The sequence below is a fragment of the Cupressus sempervirens genome, chromosome 7 (genome assembly GCF_028749045.1).
Source record: "Cupressus sempervirens isolate cs-2001-9-10 chromosome 7, ASM2874904v1, whole genome shotgun sequence".
Taxonomy (NCBI): Eukaryota; Viridiplantae; Streptophyta; class Pinopsida; order Cupressales; family Cupressaceae; genus Cupressus; species Cupressus sempervirens.
Window position 1 is genome coordinate 573917766 of NC_143124.1, and position 21054 is coordinate 573938819.

Consider the following 21054-nt stretch of genomic DNA (forward strand, 5'->3'; position numbering starts at 1 on the left):
AATATGTTAGTTTTTAAAGTTTTGTCTGGATACCCCTATTGGGATCCTAGGTTGTATTGGTTCTATTTTTGGTGTGTTAAGATTAGTTACGGGGTATTTTTTTGTCTTTGTACTCTAATGGTTATTTGTTGGTAATTGGTCGGTAAGACTATTTTTGTAAGGGCCAACCCCCTTGTTTTGGATGCTTAATATTTCGAAAACAAACAAAGTGCACAAATTTCTCTTTTTTCACATACCCAACTTTTTCTTCCTCTTCCTCTCATTCTTCCAAATAGTTGTAGTTGAGTTTTCCTACACTTGGCTTTGGCTTGACAACTTTTTGTGTTAGGGAGTTTTGCTTATTTTCTCTTTTGCTTTGTTGGTGATATTTTTTAATTTGTGATGGTGTTACCATTACACCAACATGGGAAGTTTTATAGATGCATATTTGATTATGAAGCATATGGAATGTAGACCATGGCAAGAAGATATGATTCATAATCATGGTAACGCATTATTTTGGAATAAGATATTCTGTTACTCTTTTTTCCTAATTTTTTATTATTACATATTGTACAAATCTACAACATGACTTATGAATCTCCTTTTTTTTTTGGTCTATTAGTATTCTGATGATCAATTGAGTGATTATGATTTGTTCTTTATGTAGAATGGTGTAAGGACATGAATCTAGTGGTTTCTTTATGGAGCTCAAATAGCTTGTAGAGGGTACACATGAATTCCAACAGTTTCTAACTACTCCAAATATCTTTGAGTTAGGGGAGGGGGGTGAGAGAAAAGTGTTTTCCAGAAGTAGGGGAAATAGTTTTCCACAAGAAGGAGAATTACAAGGTGTGCAAGCATTAAAGTTCCTTTCCTTCCTTTAGTTAGATACGAGGGGCTAATTGCTTCATAATTTAACAAATTTGGAAAGTCATAATTACAAAATTGAACATTACAATTATTTATATTCAACCCAAGCTCAATTAAGTTCAAAACTACTCTTAGATTAGAAAATGAATGCTAATGTTCAATGGTAGCGACAATTAGGAAGACCTCTGAAATTGTACAACATGTGCTAAATGTAGATGGTATCCATTTTTAATCTAACTCAAATCTATGCCTACAATCTAACTCAAATCAATGCCTAAAAGAAAATGTTTGAACCTTAAAATTTATGAAACATATTTTAAATTTTACAATTATAATTAGCAATTTTGTACTCATAAAATATGATGTTATATTTTTGTTAAGAGGCCATGTAACTTTTTGAGATATTTTCTCATCCCTCAAACCATTTGAATTTTTTTTTTTTTGCATCTTTTAGAAGAAATATATTCAAAAACTTTTGTAACTTATCTCATTCATAATTGCTTTTTAATTAGATAGAAATAAAGTATCAAAAACATTTGGATCCTTAGTTTTTTCTTATTGAAATGCACATGTAATGTATAAAAAGAATATGTAACCAGTATTGGAAATTTAATCTTAGATCTCTTTCTTGACCTATTTATTTACAAGAATATTGGATAAGACAACCCAAGAATTTAAGAAGATTAATTTGAAAGTAGTACAATGCTCATTAGCATAAGACAACCTCTCTTTCCTTATAAGAAATATTAGAATTGAATATGCATGAAAACCTATAAAATAATTATTCACATATGAAATTGTCTAAGATGGAGAATAATGAGTGTATATATGTCCAACTACTCCATATAGGTTTTGAATAACATCGACATAATTTATCCCCTAAAAGTAATTAATTCTCCATAATACTAAGGAAGATTACAAATATTTACTAAAGGTTGCATAGTAAAACAATTGGTTACTCATGTAAACATTGTGGTATCGTAAACTGTTTTGTCAATACTGAAAAGATATAAATAAATTAACTAGTAAAATAATGTTAATGATCAACTCAATATTATCATGTGTAAGAACTAAGATTAGATTTGTCATAGGTTCCTTATTAATTGACTAGTTGGTTTAAGTCTTCTCTACATTCCTTATTAGCAAATATTTTAGAGAACCTATTAAAAGACAAGTTCCACTCAATGATCTTGATCTTCTCTCTTTCCATTCCATTTCTATCTTCTCTTTATCACCATTTAAATATGGATGATTAATATAACTAGTTCAATGAGAATTGTACGTATGTTTTCTGAACTAGTTTTTAAGTGATGATTTTATTAGAAAAATAATCCTTAGATTTTACAAAGCTACTATACTTTCAGACATTAAGTTTTTGTTTATTTACTTATAAATTATTTAGATAATTATTATTTTATAATATTGATGTGAGCTCCACTAACAATTTTTTTTATCAATTGATTAAAATAATTCAAATATAAAATAAAATGAAAGACAAAAGGATTTACCCATTTAAAAACACATCAAAAGTCTGTGCTTGTGTCTTACCTCTGCTTGGACACGTAGCACTGTCCAACGTGGCATGTAATAAGTAAATAAAATTGGGGATTGTGGGTGCATTTAACATAGGCTAATGGTCTTAAGATAGATAGATAGATAGATAAAAAGGCTAAAAATAGCCTATGGTACAGAAATTTTAATGTTGCTCTTTTGCCTTCCTCGGATTTCCTGTATTTCCTGTACTTCCTTTTCAACCCCAGAGGACATCCATAAATCAAGCTTTGTATCGTGTAAATTGTGTCCGGAAATGTGATCTGCCGCAGCTAAGTGTTGTCTTGGGGACTCGAACTTGGCTCCCGTAGTACCATTGCAATGTTAAATCTTGTACCCTATTGGGGTTTCATTTTGAGTTTTGAGTTCAACAACAGCAACAGCAGAAACCTTTTACTCTGACTTGAGCTTCATGGCGTCTGATGTCTGGAACGTTTAACGGGGGGCGGGGGCGCGGGGCGAGGGGGGGCGCGCGCAAAGTTATAAAGTCCTCTGGGTTTTCCAAGCAGAAACTCGGCAGCTGAGCTCTACAGCACTATACTGAAGGAGATCTTTGTTTCCTAACCATCCCTTCAACCAGTTAAAAAAATGGGCTCCATAAGTCTCCGGTATAACTATAGCCACTCACACTCGCAGGCAACGAAAGCTTATGTCGAATTTCAGAGGCTCAATTTTCATTCCAGCCCTAATCTGAGGGGCCTTCATCGTCATCTTCATTTTCATCTTCATGTTCTGAGCTTTGCATTTATCTCTGTGTTTCTGCTCTGTTCTGCAGCTCAGAATTTGCAAAGCTCATTACATTCTCTGAGGATTTTTTCCGAAACTTTTGTTTCAAAATTGCTTGATATTTTTTTAACAAAAACTGTGGCAAGTTTTTCTGTGATAGGATTGTCCCGCACCATAGTAAAACATGGCTGGTGATCATTAGATCGTTATAATCTGACCATGGATCTTAACGGGTTGCCTTTGTCTTAAGGAAACTTGTAGGGCTTGTAGTTTTTGGGGATGATTTTATCTGATATAACTTAATGATTTTGGACTGCAGGATAGAAACTTAGGAACTACATCATTGAGCATTCACTAACAACACCCGTCGTTATTAGGGGTGCACTTGTTCTTGGGACTTCAGGCTACTGTACCCAATATGGTATGCATCTGAACCCACTAACTTTGTATATAACCATTGGACAATTATGGTATCATATTACTATTTATTTATTTTTTCAGAAAATTTGATTTTACGGTTTCAAAAATATTTAGTTTAAAAATTAGTTAAAATGAAAATTAATTATGATTCTAATGATCTTGTGCTCACAAAATTTAATACTGGTTGAAAAGAATAAGCACTTCAACGGCTGAGTTAGTCAGGCGGGAACTAAATACGACGGTTGGAAAACTGTCTGTTGCCATTTGGACTAAATATGACGGTTGGAAAACTGTCTGTTGCCATTTGAGCTATTATATTAATATATTGTTGCTCTCTTTGTAGTCGGCGCATTGTTTATCTGCTTAAGTTGTTAACTTCTGCGACTGCATTCTTTCTCCGTTTGAGTGCAATTGCCCTTGATCTGATCTGTTTGCATTATTGTCCAATGGAAGAGATGCCATCTAAGAATGATGTTTATGATTCAAGATACCAAGAACTCTCACAGTTGGTCACGTCTACCCATACATCTGTCAGGCCACAATTCTTGCGCTACCAGCCTAGCAGACATGACGATTTTTCTGATGATTTTTCTGGTTTTGGCTGTTTGGGAGGACAATCTGAGCTCCCACCGTATGACCCATTGATGCCATCCACGTATACATCTGTTAGGCCACAATTCTTGCGCTACCGGCCCAGCAGACATGACGATTTTTCTGGTTTTAACTGTTTGGGAGAACAATCTGAGCTCCCACCGTATGACCCATTGGTGCCATTCACGTGTACAACTGCCAGGCCTCAATTTTTGCGGTACCAACCCAACAGAAAAGAGGAGAAATATCCAATGGAAAGAACAAGCAAGAAAGGCTTCTCTAGACCCACTTTTTATTTTCAAATTTTTACTGTCATATTACTGGCGGTGCTTTCTGTGTCAATTGCTTGTAGATATGCTGGGCATTCCACCAAGTTGTCAGCTGATTTTATTCCAATGGATGTTCTTCCAACTGCGAAAGATTGGATTGAAACCCGAAAAGGAGTTGATGTTATTGCAATTGAGCATTTGGGGGCTGGGGTACTGGTTGTTATTCCAATGTATGTTCTTCCAACTGCGAAAGATTGGAGTGGAACCCTAAAGGGAGTTGATGTCATTGCAGCTGAACATTTGGGGGCGAGGGTACTGGATGCTATTCCAATGGATGTTCTTCCATTTGCGAAAGATTGGAGTGGAGCCCTAAAGGGAGTCTATGTTATTGCAACTGAACATGTGGGGGCCGGGGTACTGGATGTTATTCCAATGGATGTTCTTCCAACTGTGAAAGATTGGAGTGGAACCCGAAAGGGAGTTGATGTTATTGCAATTGAACATTTGGGGGCCGGGGTATTGGATGTTATTCCAATGGATGTTCTTCTAATTGCGAAAGATTGGAGAGGAGCCCTAAAGGGAGTTTATGTTATTGCAACTGAACATTTGGGGGCCGGGACCGTACTGGATGTTTTTCCAATAGATTTGCTTCCAACTGGGAAAGATTGGAGTGGAACTCCAAAGGGAGTTGATGTTATTGCAACTGAACATTTGGGGGCAGGGGTACTGGATGTTATTCCAATGGATGTTCTTCTAACTACAAAAGATTGGAGTGGAGCCCTAAAGGGAGTTGATGTTATTGCAACTGAACATTTGGGGGCAAGGGTACTGGATGTTATTCCAACGAAAGATTGGAGTGGAGCCCTAAAGGGAGTTGATGTTATTGCAACTGAACATTTGGGGGCCAGGGTACTAGATGTTCTTCCAACTGCGAAAGATTGGAGTGGAGCCCTAAATGGAGTTGATGTTATTGCAACTGAACATTTGGCGGCTGAGGTACTGGATGTTATTCCAATGGATGTTCTGCCAACTGCGAAAGATTGGAATGGAATCCTAAAGGGAGTTGATCTTATTGCAACTGAACATTTGTTGGCCAGGGTACTGGATGCTATTCCAATGGATGTTCTTCCATTTGCGAAAGATTGGAGTGGAGCCCTAAAGGGAGTTGATGTTATTGCAACTGAACTTTTGGGGGCCGGGGTACTGGATGTTCTTCCAACTGCGAAAGATTGGAGTGGAGCACTAAAGGGAGTTGATGTTATTGCAACTGAACATTTGGCGGCTGAGGTACTGGATGTTATTCCAATGGATGTTCTGCCAACTGCAAAAGATTAGAATGGAATCCTAGAGGGAGTTGATCTTATTGCAACTGAACATTTGGGGGCCCGGGTACTGGATGTTAGTCTAATGCATGTTCTCACAAGTGCGAAAGATTGGAGTGGAACCCTAAAGAGAGTGGTTAAATCTCGAGGAAGTCCCCTGTTTTATGGCATTATGGGTGCATTTTTGTGTGCAGTAGCACTAGCCCTTGATTGGTATAAACGAAGGGTAATAGGTGGTTGTTCTAAAACTTCCTTACAATCAGTTAAAAGAATTCAGGCAAACATGAAATATTGTACACAACAAGGTCTTTTAATGCTGCTGTCAAAAATGCAGACAAAGGGTTTATATGTACAGGCAGTCAGCTTGTGCAGAGAAGGGAAAGACAGCACGTGGAATAATAATTCAAATATTCAAGGAAATTCATTTCACATCCCTAGTCCGAAAGCTAGGAAGGGCAATTCAGCTTCTACTACTAAACCATAAAAGCGTAATAGCTGAAGAAACATATGTGGAAAGTTCTTATAGAAGTCGCACAACTATAGCAAAGAAGGTAATTCCATTTCCCATGGGAATGCAAAGAATTTAGTGAGTTTCTCTTTTATTTTTTGTTCTTACATGTATTGCTTTGGGAATGAAATATTCCAACATATATGAAGCATTTTTTTTCTCTTTAAGAAATTTTCCTCCTGTGACTCTTGCAAATGATTTCATCATTTTACCATTATTTTCTGTCATTCAATGACTTCTTTGCCCATTAGGCTATTTATTTTATAGTATATGTCCTTCATAGGTTATCTCTGGTGCAAAAATCTTTGTGTTATGGAAATCGTTTTCTTCGTGGTTTTCTCAAAGGACATTTCTAAGGATAGTTTGTTGTGTGTTGTATAATGCAGGATAAAGATGAGAATCGGCAAAAAGTCATGCCTTCGAGAAAGTCAAAGCGGTTTCAAAACGCAGAAAAGGCTGATTGTGCTCTGTATAAACAAGTGTGTAGTGTCATCTCATGTCAATATTTTTTCACAGTGGACGTGCATGTATCCTCTTTTTTAGTTGAAAATGCTACTAATCTTGGAAGGGAGCAATCCATGATGAACGCGATCTTCTCTAATCATCCAAGATCTTTTCTCTTCCTACTTTGTGTTGCTGTACTCGTATTGCTATTTTCATTTTGTAGTTGATTTTCTTCAAGGGACATTTCTTAACAATAGTTTGTATCTGTGTAATGCAGGTTGTAGATAAAACTCAGCAAGAAGAAATACATTTGAGAAGATCACAACGTATTCGAGATTTAAAAAAATTTGATAGACAGCATGCATAAATTATTTATGCATTTAGGGCCCTAGCTGGTTCTACTTGCTGCTCATCCACTTCCTCTTTGCTGCTTTCCACGAATCCAGAGACCTCTTGATCCTTTGATTTTCTTGACTGATAAGGTTTCTCAGTTCTCTTGATTTTCCAATCATTCTTGGATGTTTCATCACAAGGAATGACTTCTTTGTCCATAGGGGCTATTTATTTTATAATGTATACACTTGGTAGTCATCCTCGATGCAGAATATTTATTGGTTGCAGGGTTTCCATAGTATAATTCCCCAGTGTATACGCTTGATAGTCTATTGATGACTTACTTATCTTTTAAGTTTTTAAACTATTCAATTAACAATTGATTTAAAGGAAAGCTTACTAAGTAAACCTTCACTGCTGAATTGAAAACTGTCTTATGACTGTGTTGCTAAAGTTCCAATTATATCTGTGGCAAATGCATTACACCAATCTTACGATCCATAAAGAACTTAGTTTTCTTATTGAATGCATGGTACTTAGAGACAGAGAGAAAATTGATATGCATGCTAGATAAATATGGCAATTTGAATTTGCGGTCCAGTCCACTCTATTCCACTTTTAGAATTGAAATTGTCTTATGACTGTGTGTTGCTAAAGTTCCAATTATAGCTATGGCAAATGCATTACACCAATCTTACCATCCATAAAGAACTTAGTTTTCTTTTTGAATGCATAGTACTTAGAGACGGGGAGAAAATTGATATGCTTGCTAGATAAATATGTCAATTTGAATTTGCAGTCCAATCCACTCTATTCCACTTCTATGATACATTCTTCTTCCAGTTTCTTTTGTATTAGTATAATCCCCAACTTGATCGAGTCAACACGAAAACTAGAAATTGTACTATTTCATTCTTCACCTGCAAACATCACTTCTGTTATGAATGATTGTTGAGCCAAAGTTTCTTTTATCCTTTAAACTTCAGAGGAGGTTGAAAGGATAAAGCAGTGCTACCTCTATTGGTTCTGGCAATTTAACAAGCTCGAGTTCAGTATTTGCAAGAAGTTGAGTATGCTGCCTTATTCTTTCAAGCAGTTGATGCACTTGGAAGTCGTAGATTTAAGCGTCTTTTATCTTTCATCTATCATTTCAAAATTTTATATCTCAATTTTTATTTGAGTTTCTTATGCTTAGTTCTCCCACATCTCAATTTCTTATTCTTATGCTCGAGTTCTCTCACAACTATAAAATCTCAATTTTTTAATTTTTCTTCATTTGAGCTCTTATGCTTGAGTTCTCCCACAACTACAACTACAGTCATTTCAGCTACAACTAGAATCATTTTATGAGGTCACTTCTATGTTTCTGTCAGATTGCAGCAAATTTTGCTGTTTAATTAACTCTCTTATACCAATTTCAGTAATATTCAGTCATTTATTGGGTCACTTCTATGTTCTTTTCAGATTGCAATCAATTTTGATGTTTGACTAACTCTTTTATACCAATTCTCAATTTCTTAATTTGAGTTCTTATGCTTGAATTCTTCCACAACTACAACAATAGTCATTTTATTAGGTCAAAATCATCATAAATAACAAGATTAAATCACTAATTATAAAATAAAATAGAATCTAGATTAACAATTTTTTTTAAAAAAAATAAGAGTTAGGAACTACTATTATAAAATAAAATAAATTAACAATTAAAAAATTAAATATTAGAGTTAAAGAACTAATTATTTTTTAGTTGGAGTTTGTGGATATTTTTCATCTTCTTAAATAACAAGATTAAATCACTAATTATAAAAAAAAATAGATTAACAATTAAAAAATTAAATATTAGAGTTAAAGAACTACTTATTTTTGAGTTGGAGTTTGGTTATTTTTCTTCAAAACATTCTTTGATATAAAAAAATTCGAAAAGCATCTATTTATTGAAAACAAATAACAAATTGACCTCATGAAACCATTTTTGAAATTATTTCAAATTCACCAATGGTCAATTCTATTATTCTATTTTTAAATTTAGAATAATTTCATATATATCTATATATTTAGAAAAACACCTTAGTTTTGACGTAATATGTTGGAAAGTCTCTTTTATAATAATTTATTTCTACATTATTTCAATTGTTTAAGCTAATAATTAAAAAAAAAATTTAAAAAAAAATAGTAAATAGAAATAGATTAATGAGTAACTCAACATGCCTTAGAATAACATTTGATAAAGTAAACAATTAATTTTAATACATTTCAAAAGGGCACAAAATAAAAAAACAATATTTGATTTATTTCTTGTGAGTTTGTATTATAAGAGATGGCCTTTTTTAGAAAATCCATTTCACCTATACAAAATCATTTATGATTGTCTTTTCTCATTAAAAATATAGTTTATTATTCAAATTCAAACAATTTTTTTTGATAAAGTTCTAATTCTCATTTTCATTGTCATAACAATGTATTTGAACTTATTTTTTATATAGACAAAAAATAGATTTTATGTAGACAAGAAAAAAGCAATTTGGGAGGCAATATAGAGAAAAATTTCTAACAAAGTTTGGTCTAATTTTTTATTTACATAGTTATTTCATTTTTTATTTTTTTGATCTATGAATCTTTCCATTATTTTTTATTTTATTGCAATTATAATTAATTTTAAAAAAAATTGTTTATTTTATAATTAATTATATTATTTTTAATGAAATTCATATTAAGATTGAAATAAACTAATAATCAATATCTTATTAATATTTTATTTTTAATTATATTATTTTTAATATAATATAGAACAACTAGCTATTACGTGACACTTGTTTTTCTTGAGACTGGTCCTTAATAGAGCCAATATTCTCTTGTGTTTCCATTTATAGCTTCCAGAATTTCCATGTTATTAAGAGTTAGCTACTAATATCACCTCCATGTTATCATTTCATTTCTTCTTGGATGTACAATAACATTCTTCTCATATCCAATATACATTTTTATATTCATTTTAGGAAACTATTTATATCAATTGTCCCTTTTATCATGGAAATCAATTTTGAGGGTTTGTTATCATAGACACTCAAAAGTGTGGAATTGTTTTAATGCAATGACATCACTAATATTTATTATTCAATAAATTGCATCACTCTATTATATTCTAATATCAAAATGATTCTCTCTTTAATTTCATAATTAAGTAATTTTACTTAATTACCTTAATTATGAATTCCCCAATCATTTATGTATTTCTACTAAATAGTTAAATATTTAAACATTATTTAATTATTCCCTATCTCATTTTAATCAGATAAATAATCATATTTAATTAATATTTCTTATTTCTTATTATTACATTTATGTAATGACTAAATCAATTTCTCCTCTTATGATTAAATAAATTGTATTTATTTAATTATAACTAATCATTCATGTCATAAATAAATAATTATTTATAAATATCTTCACATGTGCAAACAAATAATTTATTACTTATTTAAATAATATTTATTCTCGTAAATCCTAACTCTCACTCACTCTTAGTCACAACTCTCAACTCCATGATTATCTCTCTTGACTAAAAAAACTATTTAATATCCAATAAAAGGCGTTAAGATTTATTCAAATAAGTAGGAATATAGAGAAAAGGCATCAAATACCATCAAACATCCCTATCAAGATCCACCTAGTGGCCAAAATGGTGAGACAAACCCACAAGTGAATGCCTCTTATCCACAATATTCCAATTTTGATTGTGATTAGTAGCTCGTTTAGCAAGACAATCAACAGAAACATCCCACTCTCTAGGAATGTGAGTAAAAGTAACATAATCCAAAGAAGAACACAAATTAAAAATTTGATTAGCAACTAGAGCTAACTACCAAAAAACATTCTCAAAATGCTACCTAGTTAACATATGCACCACAACCTCTGAGTATGTCTCATAATTGACCCTTTTCTATTCAAGATTATACACATGCTTCACAACATACAAAATAGTAGTTGCCTCCATAAAATTGTTTGCATGATGATTTTAATTAATAGAAACATAAATTGTTCAATCTATCTCAACCAACTCCATCAAAGCCAATGGGATTTGAGTTTCCCTGAGAAGATCTAACTATGTTGATTATAAGAACACCCCACAAAGTCGACATCCATCTCCCAACCTTATTAATTGTTTAAAGAGAGTTTCTACATCTATTCTTTAGAAGAGAGATTTTTTGAGAAGGAATATGAAGTTGATAATAATAAATAACATCACTAGGATCTACCATTTCAAATAAATCACATTTATCCATAATTATTTCTTTGACAAAATGTATATTTTTCACAATAGGTGGTGAGCCTCCAACACTGCATCCTACAATATCTTATGGTTCCTCTCAAACCATATAGACTAGATAATAAAATAAGGGACAAGTGTCTAGGTAACTTGAATAAAATAAGTTTTGGGAGGAGCCTTACGTTAGATACAATTGTTCAAATTATGTGTTGTCTTTGATGTCACATAAATGTCATATTAGTCATCAGACAGTGTCTACTGAACTTAGAAGGTCAGCTAGACAAAGTATAGTGTCTACCGAACTTAGAAGGTTAGCTAGACAAAGGATAGTGTCTATCGAGCTCAGAAGGTCAGCTAGACAAAGGATAGAGTCTATCGAGCTCAAAAGGTCAACAAGGCAAAGGATAGTGTCTACCGAGCTTAGAAGGTCAGCAAAGCAAATAAGCAGTTCTTATCCAGTTCACTCGGTCATTAAAGTAATGTGGAAGAAGCAGTTCGTACCGAGCTCACTCAGTCATCAAAGGTAATTTGGAAGAAGCAATTCTTACCGAGCTCACTCAGTCATCAAAGGTAATTTGGAAGAAGCAGTTCTTATTGAGGGATTCAGTTCTTACCGAGTAAACTCAGTAGCAAAAGGATTTTAAGGATATTGCAATATTAATCGAGTCAAGATGGTTACCTTAGAAAATTTTTAGAAGCAGTATTTACCGAGCAGGGTCGACCAGTAAAGGATTTTATTATTTTATGAAATAACGTTTATTTGTTTAGAGTAATATCTATAGCTAATTGATGTATGATTTATTGGTAAATGTAACATGTAAATGGGCCGACTTGACAATCTGAATAGTATAAGTAAGAGGTCAAGTTGTGAATTCTAAGGAGTATGAAATGGAAGTGGAATTAATGAAAAATGAAGATTGATTATTGTGGAAGCGAATTTGAAGGATGATCAGAGATCATTGAGGAGCAGCAAAGCCACATTTGATCAAGGAGGATCTAATGATGTTGAACAGAGACCTGTAACCAGCAAATTCAGTTGCATCTTGTTCAGGTCAATTCATTGTTGCTTTCGAACCATTGTAGCAGTGATTTTAAATCTCTTAACAGAGTTGACTTAATAGCCATTTTGTAAATCCTCTAACAAGGTGGCAGTTCAATTGAATTGTTCTAAAGACCTCTAGCAAGGCCACTCCTAACAGGGTGATTAAATCCTCTAACAAGATCACACCTAACAGTGTGTATTGTAACCTTTAATAAGGTTGGCTCCTAACAGGGCTCACTTTAGAAGAGTGAAAAATTGGTGACTAGTTACTTGGTGGTTTTTCTCATATTGGGTTTCCACGTTAAATTTGGTGTCTCTTGTGTTCACTGTTCTTTTTTAGTTACATGCATGAATGCTTGAAGATAAGTAATAATTTAATTTACCAAGTTACAACATTTGTTTACCGAGTATCAGTAGTAACTAGATCTTTAAGAAATCCAAGGGATCTATGGATTAATTTTTGTGAGTAACTGATTCACCCCCCTCTCAGTTACTCTATCTTTAATCCCAACATCTTAACCCATCAACCAAAAAATACACGCAAAGAAGGCTAATGGGGAGCTTCTTCAACTAAGAGCTTTCTAGCTCTTCCCAGGATACTCCTAGCCCACTATAGGGTTTTCTCTCCTAACCCTAACCTAGAGGATCCCTCTACAATCCCTTTCTCCTAGAAACTCTCCCAACAATTCAAGTTTCAATGGTATTCCCCCCAATTCACCAAATATGCATTCTCAGGCCTAGATTACCAAAACTTCCCTAAATGCACCAAGTGACTCGAAAACAAGGTTGAACCTTCCTACTGAGGTTTTTGACCCATTTTCCATCATTTTGCACCATTTTTCTAGATTTCCCTCGCACCAATCACCAAATTGCCTAGTTAGCCTTGTAGCTCTAAGAGCCCCTATTAGCCCTCCTAAAAACAAGGAAAGTGCTATAAATCACAAAAACCCTTAATAAGGCCCCTTGGTGTATTCTATAATTTTGTTCCTTATGACCTAACCTTGAAGATTTTGTAGCTCTTGGGCTCCAATATTGTCTATGCAATACAGATTCAAAAAAACCCTCTTTTTAAGGGTTTTAAAGGCAATGCTTTTGTTTTCTCCTCCACAGGTGTCAAACTCCATTCCCAACCTCCTCCTTTGAGTTTTTATCCCTTCATACACTGCTCCTACATTTCCAACTCTAGATTGACCAATGTCAATCTTCTGTTCATCACAAAACTTCTTTACAAGCATTTCCTTGCACCTTGCCAAGCTTGTTTGCTTGCCTAGGGCTCACATGTAAAAATAGCATTTGGCCTTTCACAACCTCCACAAACACTTTTTACACTATATATAGAGTATATTTCTTGTTCTCCAAGAGCCATGGTGTTTAGACCAAGGACACTCAAGCCATAACCCATTTCATGCTTGCAACACAAAACTAAACATCATGATCACTAAAAACAAATAATTTTATAAACCCTATAAAATGCCTATTTGAAAACAAAAAAACTACACACATATTCAAGGCATAAACACAAGATTTTATTTTATAAAAAATAGTTCCTTGTTCAATCCAAAAACTCTATCCAAACTTGAAAAACCATGCTTCAATGTACAAAACTATCCTGCTACAAGTGTTGTCCGTACACCCAACTGTCCAACCCTTGGAAACGAGTTGGAACAGTCTTAAATAGACTTCATGCTCCATTCTATCCTATAGTTTGAACTATAACTACCCAATTCGTTTGCTTTTCCAAAACTACCTAAAAGTTGTCAAGCAATTTTGCAAAAATTGTAAAGTTATCAATGCAACTTTTTGACAACTTTTACAATTTTGCTCCTAGACTCTTCAAACTCGGATAGAATGTTACCAAACCTTCTAGGATGATCTTAGAACATCTAAGGATAACCTTTAAACAATCTTTGCCCCATTTTATGGAATTTTACCCCATTTTCCCACTTAGAGCAACTTTTGCAATTCTGCTCCTATCAAGACCTAACTGACGACATTAGACTCCTAATCCAAAACCTATCAAATAAAACTACCTAAAGAAACCTTAGGACTTTATAACCAATCATTATTATCCCAATGGTTGGTTAGACAATCTACAAACCAAAATTAAGCTTAGGGCTTTACCTTGCCCTAGGTGCTTCTGCACCAAAGGCCCATGCCAACAAGCTTGATTCCAAACATCCCACCAAAGGTGCCAAATGTGTCTAGTAAATAAGCTTTGGAAAAAAACATGAGAGATTGTTTCTACACTTATATAACACAACAAAAATCATGAAGGGTCTTTGAAAGCCATGCCTACAAATATTATCTTAAGTAAGACATTGACACTGGACCACCAACCACATGAAAAAATTGCACTTGGGCAAAGAGAAACTATAACAAACATGTTTCCACCATGAAACGTGGATGCCCCCAAAATTCTACTACACTAACTCATCATAACCTACATCCACATGAAACTTGCTAGACACATCATTGCTAGCCTAAGTGAGAACAACATTTCCATCCAAGTTAGAGCACTCCCTAGATGTTAAAATTCTAGCCAACTCTCGTCTATCCTTCACAATCTAATTCAGTTAATCCACCAAGAAAGGAAGTCAATTTGAGTTTAAATCATACTCAATTGAGTTAGATATTTCATCCAATTGAGTCAATCCAATTAACTAAGGAATCAAATAAGTTGTACAACTATGCAATTGAGTTCACAATCATAATCAATCAATCTATCAATCATGGATCCTTGGTTGAAATCCCTAAAAAATACTATAAATAGAAAGTTAAATCTCTGATTTTGGTGACCATGAACCACATGCACAACTCAAATTATATTGTTGGCATAATCTTGAGCTCAACTTTTAGAGCCCACATTACATAAGAAGGACAACACCAAGGAAGGGTTTCATATGGTTTCCATATTCATTTTTCTAAATTGATCTCAATATATTTGAATAATTAAGCTTGTTATTTTCATTACTTCATTTCCTAATAATTAAGAATAATTATTATTTTAACAAATTCTTTGTGGTTGAGATATTGATCATGCTATTAAAGATTTCTACAAATCCTATTATACCCGATTACAAATGGTGAATTTCGTGTGAAGCATGTGGTTTCCTATATTTATTTTCATTCATGTGTGATTTATATATTATAAATTTTCTTTTACACATGTGTGTATTGTAGTGCCTCTCCCATTTGACTTCTATAAGTCATCCCAATGGATGCAACTTTGTTGATCTCTCCTTGAGATGAGATCATGTTTGGGACCATGAGTGATCTACACCCTAGAGGCGATTAGATTTATATTTCAGTATCAATTGCTTTGGTTATGATTATGGCTTATTTATGAGATCATGATGTGATTTATGGTTCATTGAGGTTTGTGCCAATGGTTACCAAGCTCGATGTGGTATCATGATGTTGTTATGTGATTACCTTGAGATGTGTATAGAGATTGCACTATGTACTATTACGATGTTACATTGGACTAGGTTCCTATAGTAGTGGTTGGTCATGTTTATGATTGTGTTCTCCTATGTGTTGTAAGTGCCTTTTTATGTTGTTTGAACAACCATTATTAAATGCTTAAATAATTAGAAATGGATTGTACATGTTGCATTCATTGGTTTTGTGTTGTGGATATTTGCCTTGTGATATTCTGATCCGAAAGATATTTGTTACTCATGTTATGTTTTACAATTGAGATGACCTGAGGGTCAAGTATTATACTTGATTCCAATATCATAGATGTTAGACTACTATGTTGTTCAGTTGATCATATTGCATGATGATGCCTTTTTGAGATGACAGTGTGTTTTATGATGATATTTGGTTATCCGGTACTTGAACATACTTCTGATTATGTTATGTGATGGATTTAATGCTATGGTCATTTACTTCATTCTTGCATTGTTATGCTTTATTCGAATGTGAGTGATGTAAATAGATTATTTTAGTATGATTAATTAGATGGTTAAATTAGGTGATTTAATGCATGTATTGCTTTGGCTTTGTTGTTATATGCAATAGCACTCGATTATCTTGTTTAGTGTGTAGGATTTATATCCCTAGCAGTGGCACATGGAGTTACTGATTGAGCTATTCATATTTTTACCCATGTCATCTTTGTATGGTTGATGTATCCTCATTTTAATTGTTTAATTAATCCTTTGGATGATTATTAAATCTGAACTCATTTGCATTATGTGATTAGACTAGTGAGCGTGTCTGTGCATTTAGAGGTTCGCATTATTGCAAAAATTGTTAAAGAAATTTGTGTTTTTGGGTTTTTAATTTTATTGAATTTAATTTATGGCAGCTTTTCCATAGATGAATTCCTATTACTAGGAATAGCCTGTTTTCGTTTGGGTCGATTCGGGGTTTAACTAGGTCAGTTGGTTATTTACACTAATCGATTATTCACTCGAAAAGTGAATAAATATCCAAAAAGGAATTTAATTCCGAATTTCTCACTTTTGAATTAGAAAGTTTGAGAGTAAAACCCAAAATCCTCTTCATTAGGATTTACTATTTTGTTCGTTGTGGGATCTATGGGCGTGGGATCATCCTAAGGTTGGTCTTGTTGGATCCAACTTGAGGAGACCTTGGATTGCCGTGATTTTCAGCTACTTTTGTGGGCTTTTATTTTATGGTTCAAATTCCCATTTTTCCCTTTTGGTTGTGAAGTAGGGCTTTCCCGTTTTATTTTTTCTGCTCCATTTCAGCTTTTGTTTTTGGTAGTCATTTTCTAGGAGGCTGAGAACTAGCATTCCGGTCCATTTTTGTTTGTTGGTTCTACCTGGTTGGTCGGGTATGGACATTTTCCCTATTTTTGGGATGGGGGTTTGGGGTTTTCCACTGTTATGTTGGTTATTTTTGCATATGATGTCTGAACTCAAATTTAATTAGATTTCCAAGGTTTTTGTTCTCAAACACCAAATGGGTTTTAATTATGAAGTTTTCTAGTTTTTTGGCATTTTTACCTTGTTTTATGTGCTGCCCTGTTTTCTCAAGTTTTCTTGGCATTAGTTTGGTTGTGGACTTGGACCATCCATTTGGATGTCAGTCAAACCATTTTTACACTTTTGTGTTTGAATTGGGATGAGTGTCACATTTGTACTCTTGACTTTGTGTTCAATTGAGTGATTTTATACCTGATGTTATTGTTTCTTGTGGACCTTTGTTATTGTTTCGTGGACACTAGGATTCGTGTAGAATCCATACTCTTGGATTGAGGCCAGTTGAGTGAGTTCATGATGAATGGTTTATTGTTTCTTGGGATTCATGTAGAATCTTTCCTCATGAGTTCATTTTTAGTGGAGTGATATTTTTCTTGTGTTCTCATCCAATCCTTATTTTATGATCTTTGTGATGGTGGTGCACCACACTGTACGTGCATATACATTTGTTGGGTGACTTGCGAGGCCCGATCTTCTGTGGTACTTCTAGAAGTTATGATCATTGGGGTTGGGTTGGGAATTTGCATGCCTAAAGGCACTCATTGTTGGATGTTCATGGGTAGGGTAGGGTAGGGTAGCATATGGAGGGGGCTTCTATCTCACAGCTCGATGATCAATGGCACCATGGGTTGTAGAGGGAGCTTTATATAAGTGATAACTAAATAAAAAACTGGGTGGTAATAAAACATAAGATAATGAAAAATGTTTTGTGCTTAGCCTTCCATTGAGGGAGTTGAATCCACATGATCCAAGCTTGGGCTTATCGATGCCAAGTGACAATCCATGATGTCAGCCCCTACTTAGTAGTCCATTGAGTGTCTTACCAAGACCTATAGTTTATGCATTGTCTTTGTCTTGGTTTTAGTCATCATACTATTTGTTGTGAGTGTTAGCCATGCATGTTGTGCTTTGTGTATTTTTGGTTGGATCATTATCTCCATCAACATGATGGGAGTGGGCCTACGGGTTCCATGTGGTTGGGAGGCGTAGCTACTTATACTGCTGTTGGGGACTAGTGTACAAAGATAGTTTATTGTCCTAGCAAACCATTGTTGGATTTTTTTACTTGGTACTTTGGGTTCCAGAGTATGCTTTCTTATGATTTATGCTTTCATTAGAATGCTTGTATATCATGTTAGATGATGTTAGTTATTGTCGCATTTCCTTATTGTGATAATTAGCATATGATAGTTGATGTTACTCATATTTGTAGGATTATCTTATGCTTTACTTCTAGCATGTTAGATTTCCTTGTGCTTACATTGTAGCATGTTTTAGTAGTGATGTCCCTATATGATAATACCAATGATATGATTGGTAGCTTGTGATGTTATGCATGGGGGATGGCTAGGGTCCACGATGACCTTATCATGCTATTATGGTTAGGAGGAATCACATTTTTAGTTTGGTTGTACTACTCATTGTGATGTTATTTCCATTTACTGTGATGTTTCTTTAGTACCCTACAATGTTCCCTTGTGTTCTTTCCCTTCGTTGTTTGATTAGATGGTTATATGCAGTTTCTGACTTTTCATCTTTTAGGTTTTGTTCAACTGTACTCGCCTTCAAATGTGGTTCTAGTACTCCCCAGTGTGGAGAAATTTCATTTCAAAGTCTTTTGGCATTTGTGTTTCTTGAGTGTTGTCTTGGGATCTTGCATGAAATTGCACTTTCTCGCTCGAGAATGTAAGATCTTGCATGGTTCTTTGGGCTTCTTCACGTAGCCTTGACATCTTCTCATGTGAAACCCAACACCATTTGGCTATTTGGGCAAGTACCTTCTCGCATGGTGTTTTGCACATCCTCACATAGAAGGCATGTTCTTGTGTGGTGTATTGGATATCTTTGCATGAGAAACTGTCAGTTTGTGGTCCTCGCATGAAAAATAGGAGGCATCTCCACTAGTTTTCGGGGATCAATTTTTGGTCTATCTAGTACCCTTTTGGTTTACTTAAATTACCATGCTCTGACAAATCTTAGATTCCTTGTACTGTAATCATTTTGGATTTTAGTTTCCAGTTGTGTGTGTATCAGTTTGTTTAGTGGCGTTTGGAGATTCGTTAGTTGTCAAGATGGTGGTTAAGTCTTCTGTTGTGGTCTTTGTGATCCCTGTATAATGTTGTCATGTGAATTCATACTTGTAAATTTTTTTTTTTATCTTGGCTTGTATTTCATCCTTGTTCCAAGGATCTTGGGGTGGGACACTCCATCTAGTATCAGAGCCTAGTTCAAACATTGGGATCTTTGCATATATGTTGCCCATATGGTTGATGTTGTATTGTGTGAGTTTGAGTGTCTTGGTGAGAGATCATTAGTTTTGTTTCTTTGGTATCTACTTGTGATGGAATTTCTTGTCCAGTAGATGTATCTAGAGCAATGTGAGGAGAAGGAAGTGAGTCCTCCTATTTTTGTAGACAGAATTGATGTGCCTTGTTTGGTTGGTTGTTTGTATGACCCTTTTTAAATGGAACTAATGATTGGTGTCCATGTGTGGGCCTTGAGTGCCTCTTTTGTTCTCCTTGTGGAGTGAGGTACATTGTTCCCTATTTTCTGCTAATTGTAAGTAAATAAATGAATCTTATTTGTGATTCTATTTTTTGTCATTATAGTAATGAAATGGTTCTCTTCTTTGAAAAATGAGTATTTATTGTGAATCATTGCAAATAAGTAGGTGTTGTATTAAGATATTTTGGGTTAATGACTTAAGTCCCAAATCTGTGTACTTCATAAGCTTATGGAAATTATATTAAATTGATGGATATCTAAATTTTGCATTGCATGGAAAAATAATTTAAAAAATTATTCTAGTTTGCATATGCATGGGGTTATTGGTGGTATACTACTTGATGTGTGGGAGCGTGTTCTCTAACACTGCTAGGATGATGTATCCCTTAGCTTTGTGTGGTGATTTATCCCTCTTGTGTGACTATCATCAGTCATCACATGTAACGTGATTTTATTGATGCCTTATTTTATTTGGCTGGAGGTACTTTCCTCATGTTGTTGGGCTAGTATTGGTTTTCAATATTTTCGTCTCTTGGAATAGTCATCAAATTTTATCTATCACTCTCTTTGTGGCTATTGTCACACTTGAATTATTGTTGAAATTAACTCTTTTCTGATTTACAGTTGGAGTTGACAATTCCCCCATTTGGGCTTTCATATTATGGTTCATGATGACTATTCTGAATGTGTTTTACTACTACCTAGTTGTGTGTTGTGCCTCTATCATGTTCATCTCGAACCTCTAGTAGTACATACAAGGGATAATGTCATAGAGAACATGCTAGTGTGCTTGTAGTAGATGTAAATTTGTCAGTATAATTAGATTATTTAAATGGTGATTAAACATAATGATTTTTTGGAAAGAAATTTGAAAAGATAGGTACTTGTTATATGGAAAATGACTCTTGAACCCTTGCTTTGAAAACCTTTCAGTTTCATTGTGCATTAGTGCTTATGTTATATTTAATTAATGCAATTATGAAAGAGAAATAATGATGGTTTCAATGTGTGAATTACCTTTCTTTTCATGTCTTATGTCATTTTGGTCTTGTGTGCTCTTTGGTTGTTTTGGATGTATCGCTCGTTGCTTGTCTTGGTAACTAAGACGATCTAAGTTGCCTATGATGTTTTATCTTGAGTGGTGATTAAAACTCTTAGGTTTTATGGCTCTCTAAGCTCCATCTTGTTGGAGGCCTCATTGATATCTTTTTAACACTTTTAAAAAGGAATCAATTCGAGTCCAGACGTGAAAGTTATGGCCTCCAGAGT

The 21054-nt window shown here is 34.2% G+C and overlaps 2 protein-coding genes across 3 annotated transcripts; both read left to right on the forward strand.

Annotated features, from left to right (window-relative positions):
- Positions 1-2524: 2524 nt before the first annotated feature.
- On the forward strand, positions 2525-5923 carry LOC149548046 (uncharacterized). The gene is made up of 2 exons (XM_089792072.1): positions 2525-3550; positions 3742-5923. Exon 2 carries the CDS (start codon positions 3996-3998, stop codon positions 5742-5744), a length of 1749 nt encoding a protein of 582 aa, XP_089648198.1. The 5' UTR covers positions 2525-3550; positions 3742-3995; the 3' UTR covers positions 5745-5923.
- A 5-nt stretch (positions 5924-5928) lies between these two features.
- Positions 5929-7410, forward strand: LOC149548047 (uncharacterized). 2 transcript variants are annotated; one of them, XM_089792074.1, is made up of 3 exons: positions 5929-6282; positions 6626-6718; positions 6961-7410. In XM_089792074.1, the coding sequence occupies exons 1-3, from the start codon at positions 6079-6081 to the stop codon at positions 7048-7050; spliced, it is 387 nt and encodes a 128-aa protein (XP_089648200.1). In that variant the 5' UTR covers positions 5929-6078; the 3' UTR covers positions 7051-7410. The 2 variants fall into 2 exon arrangements, with proteins under 2 accessions (XP_089648200.1, XP_089648199.1); XM_089792073.1 differs by having other exon boundaries at positions 6626-7410.
- Positions 7411-21054: the final 13644 nt, after the last annotated feature.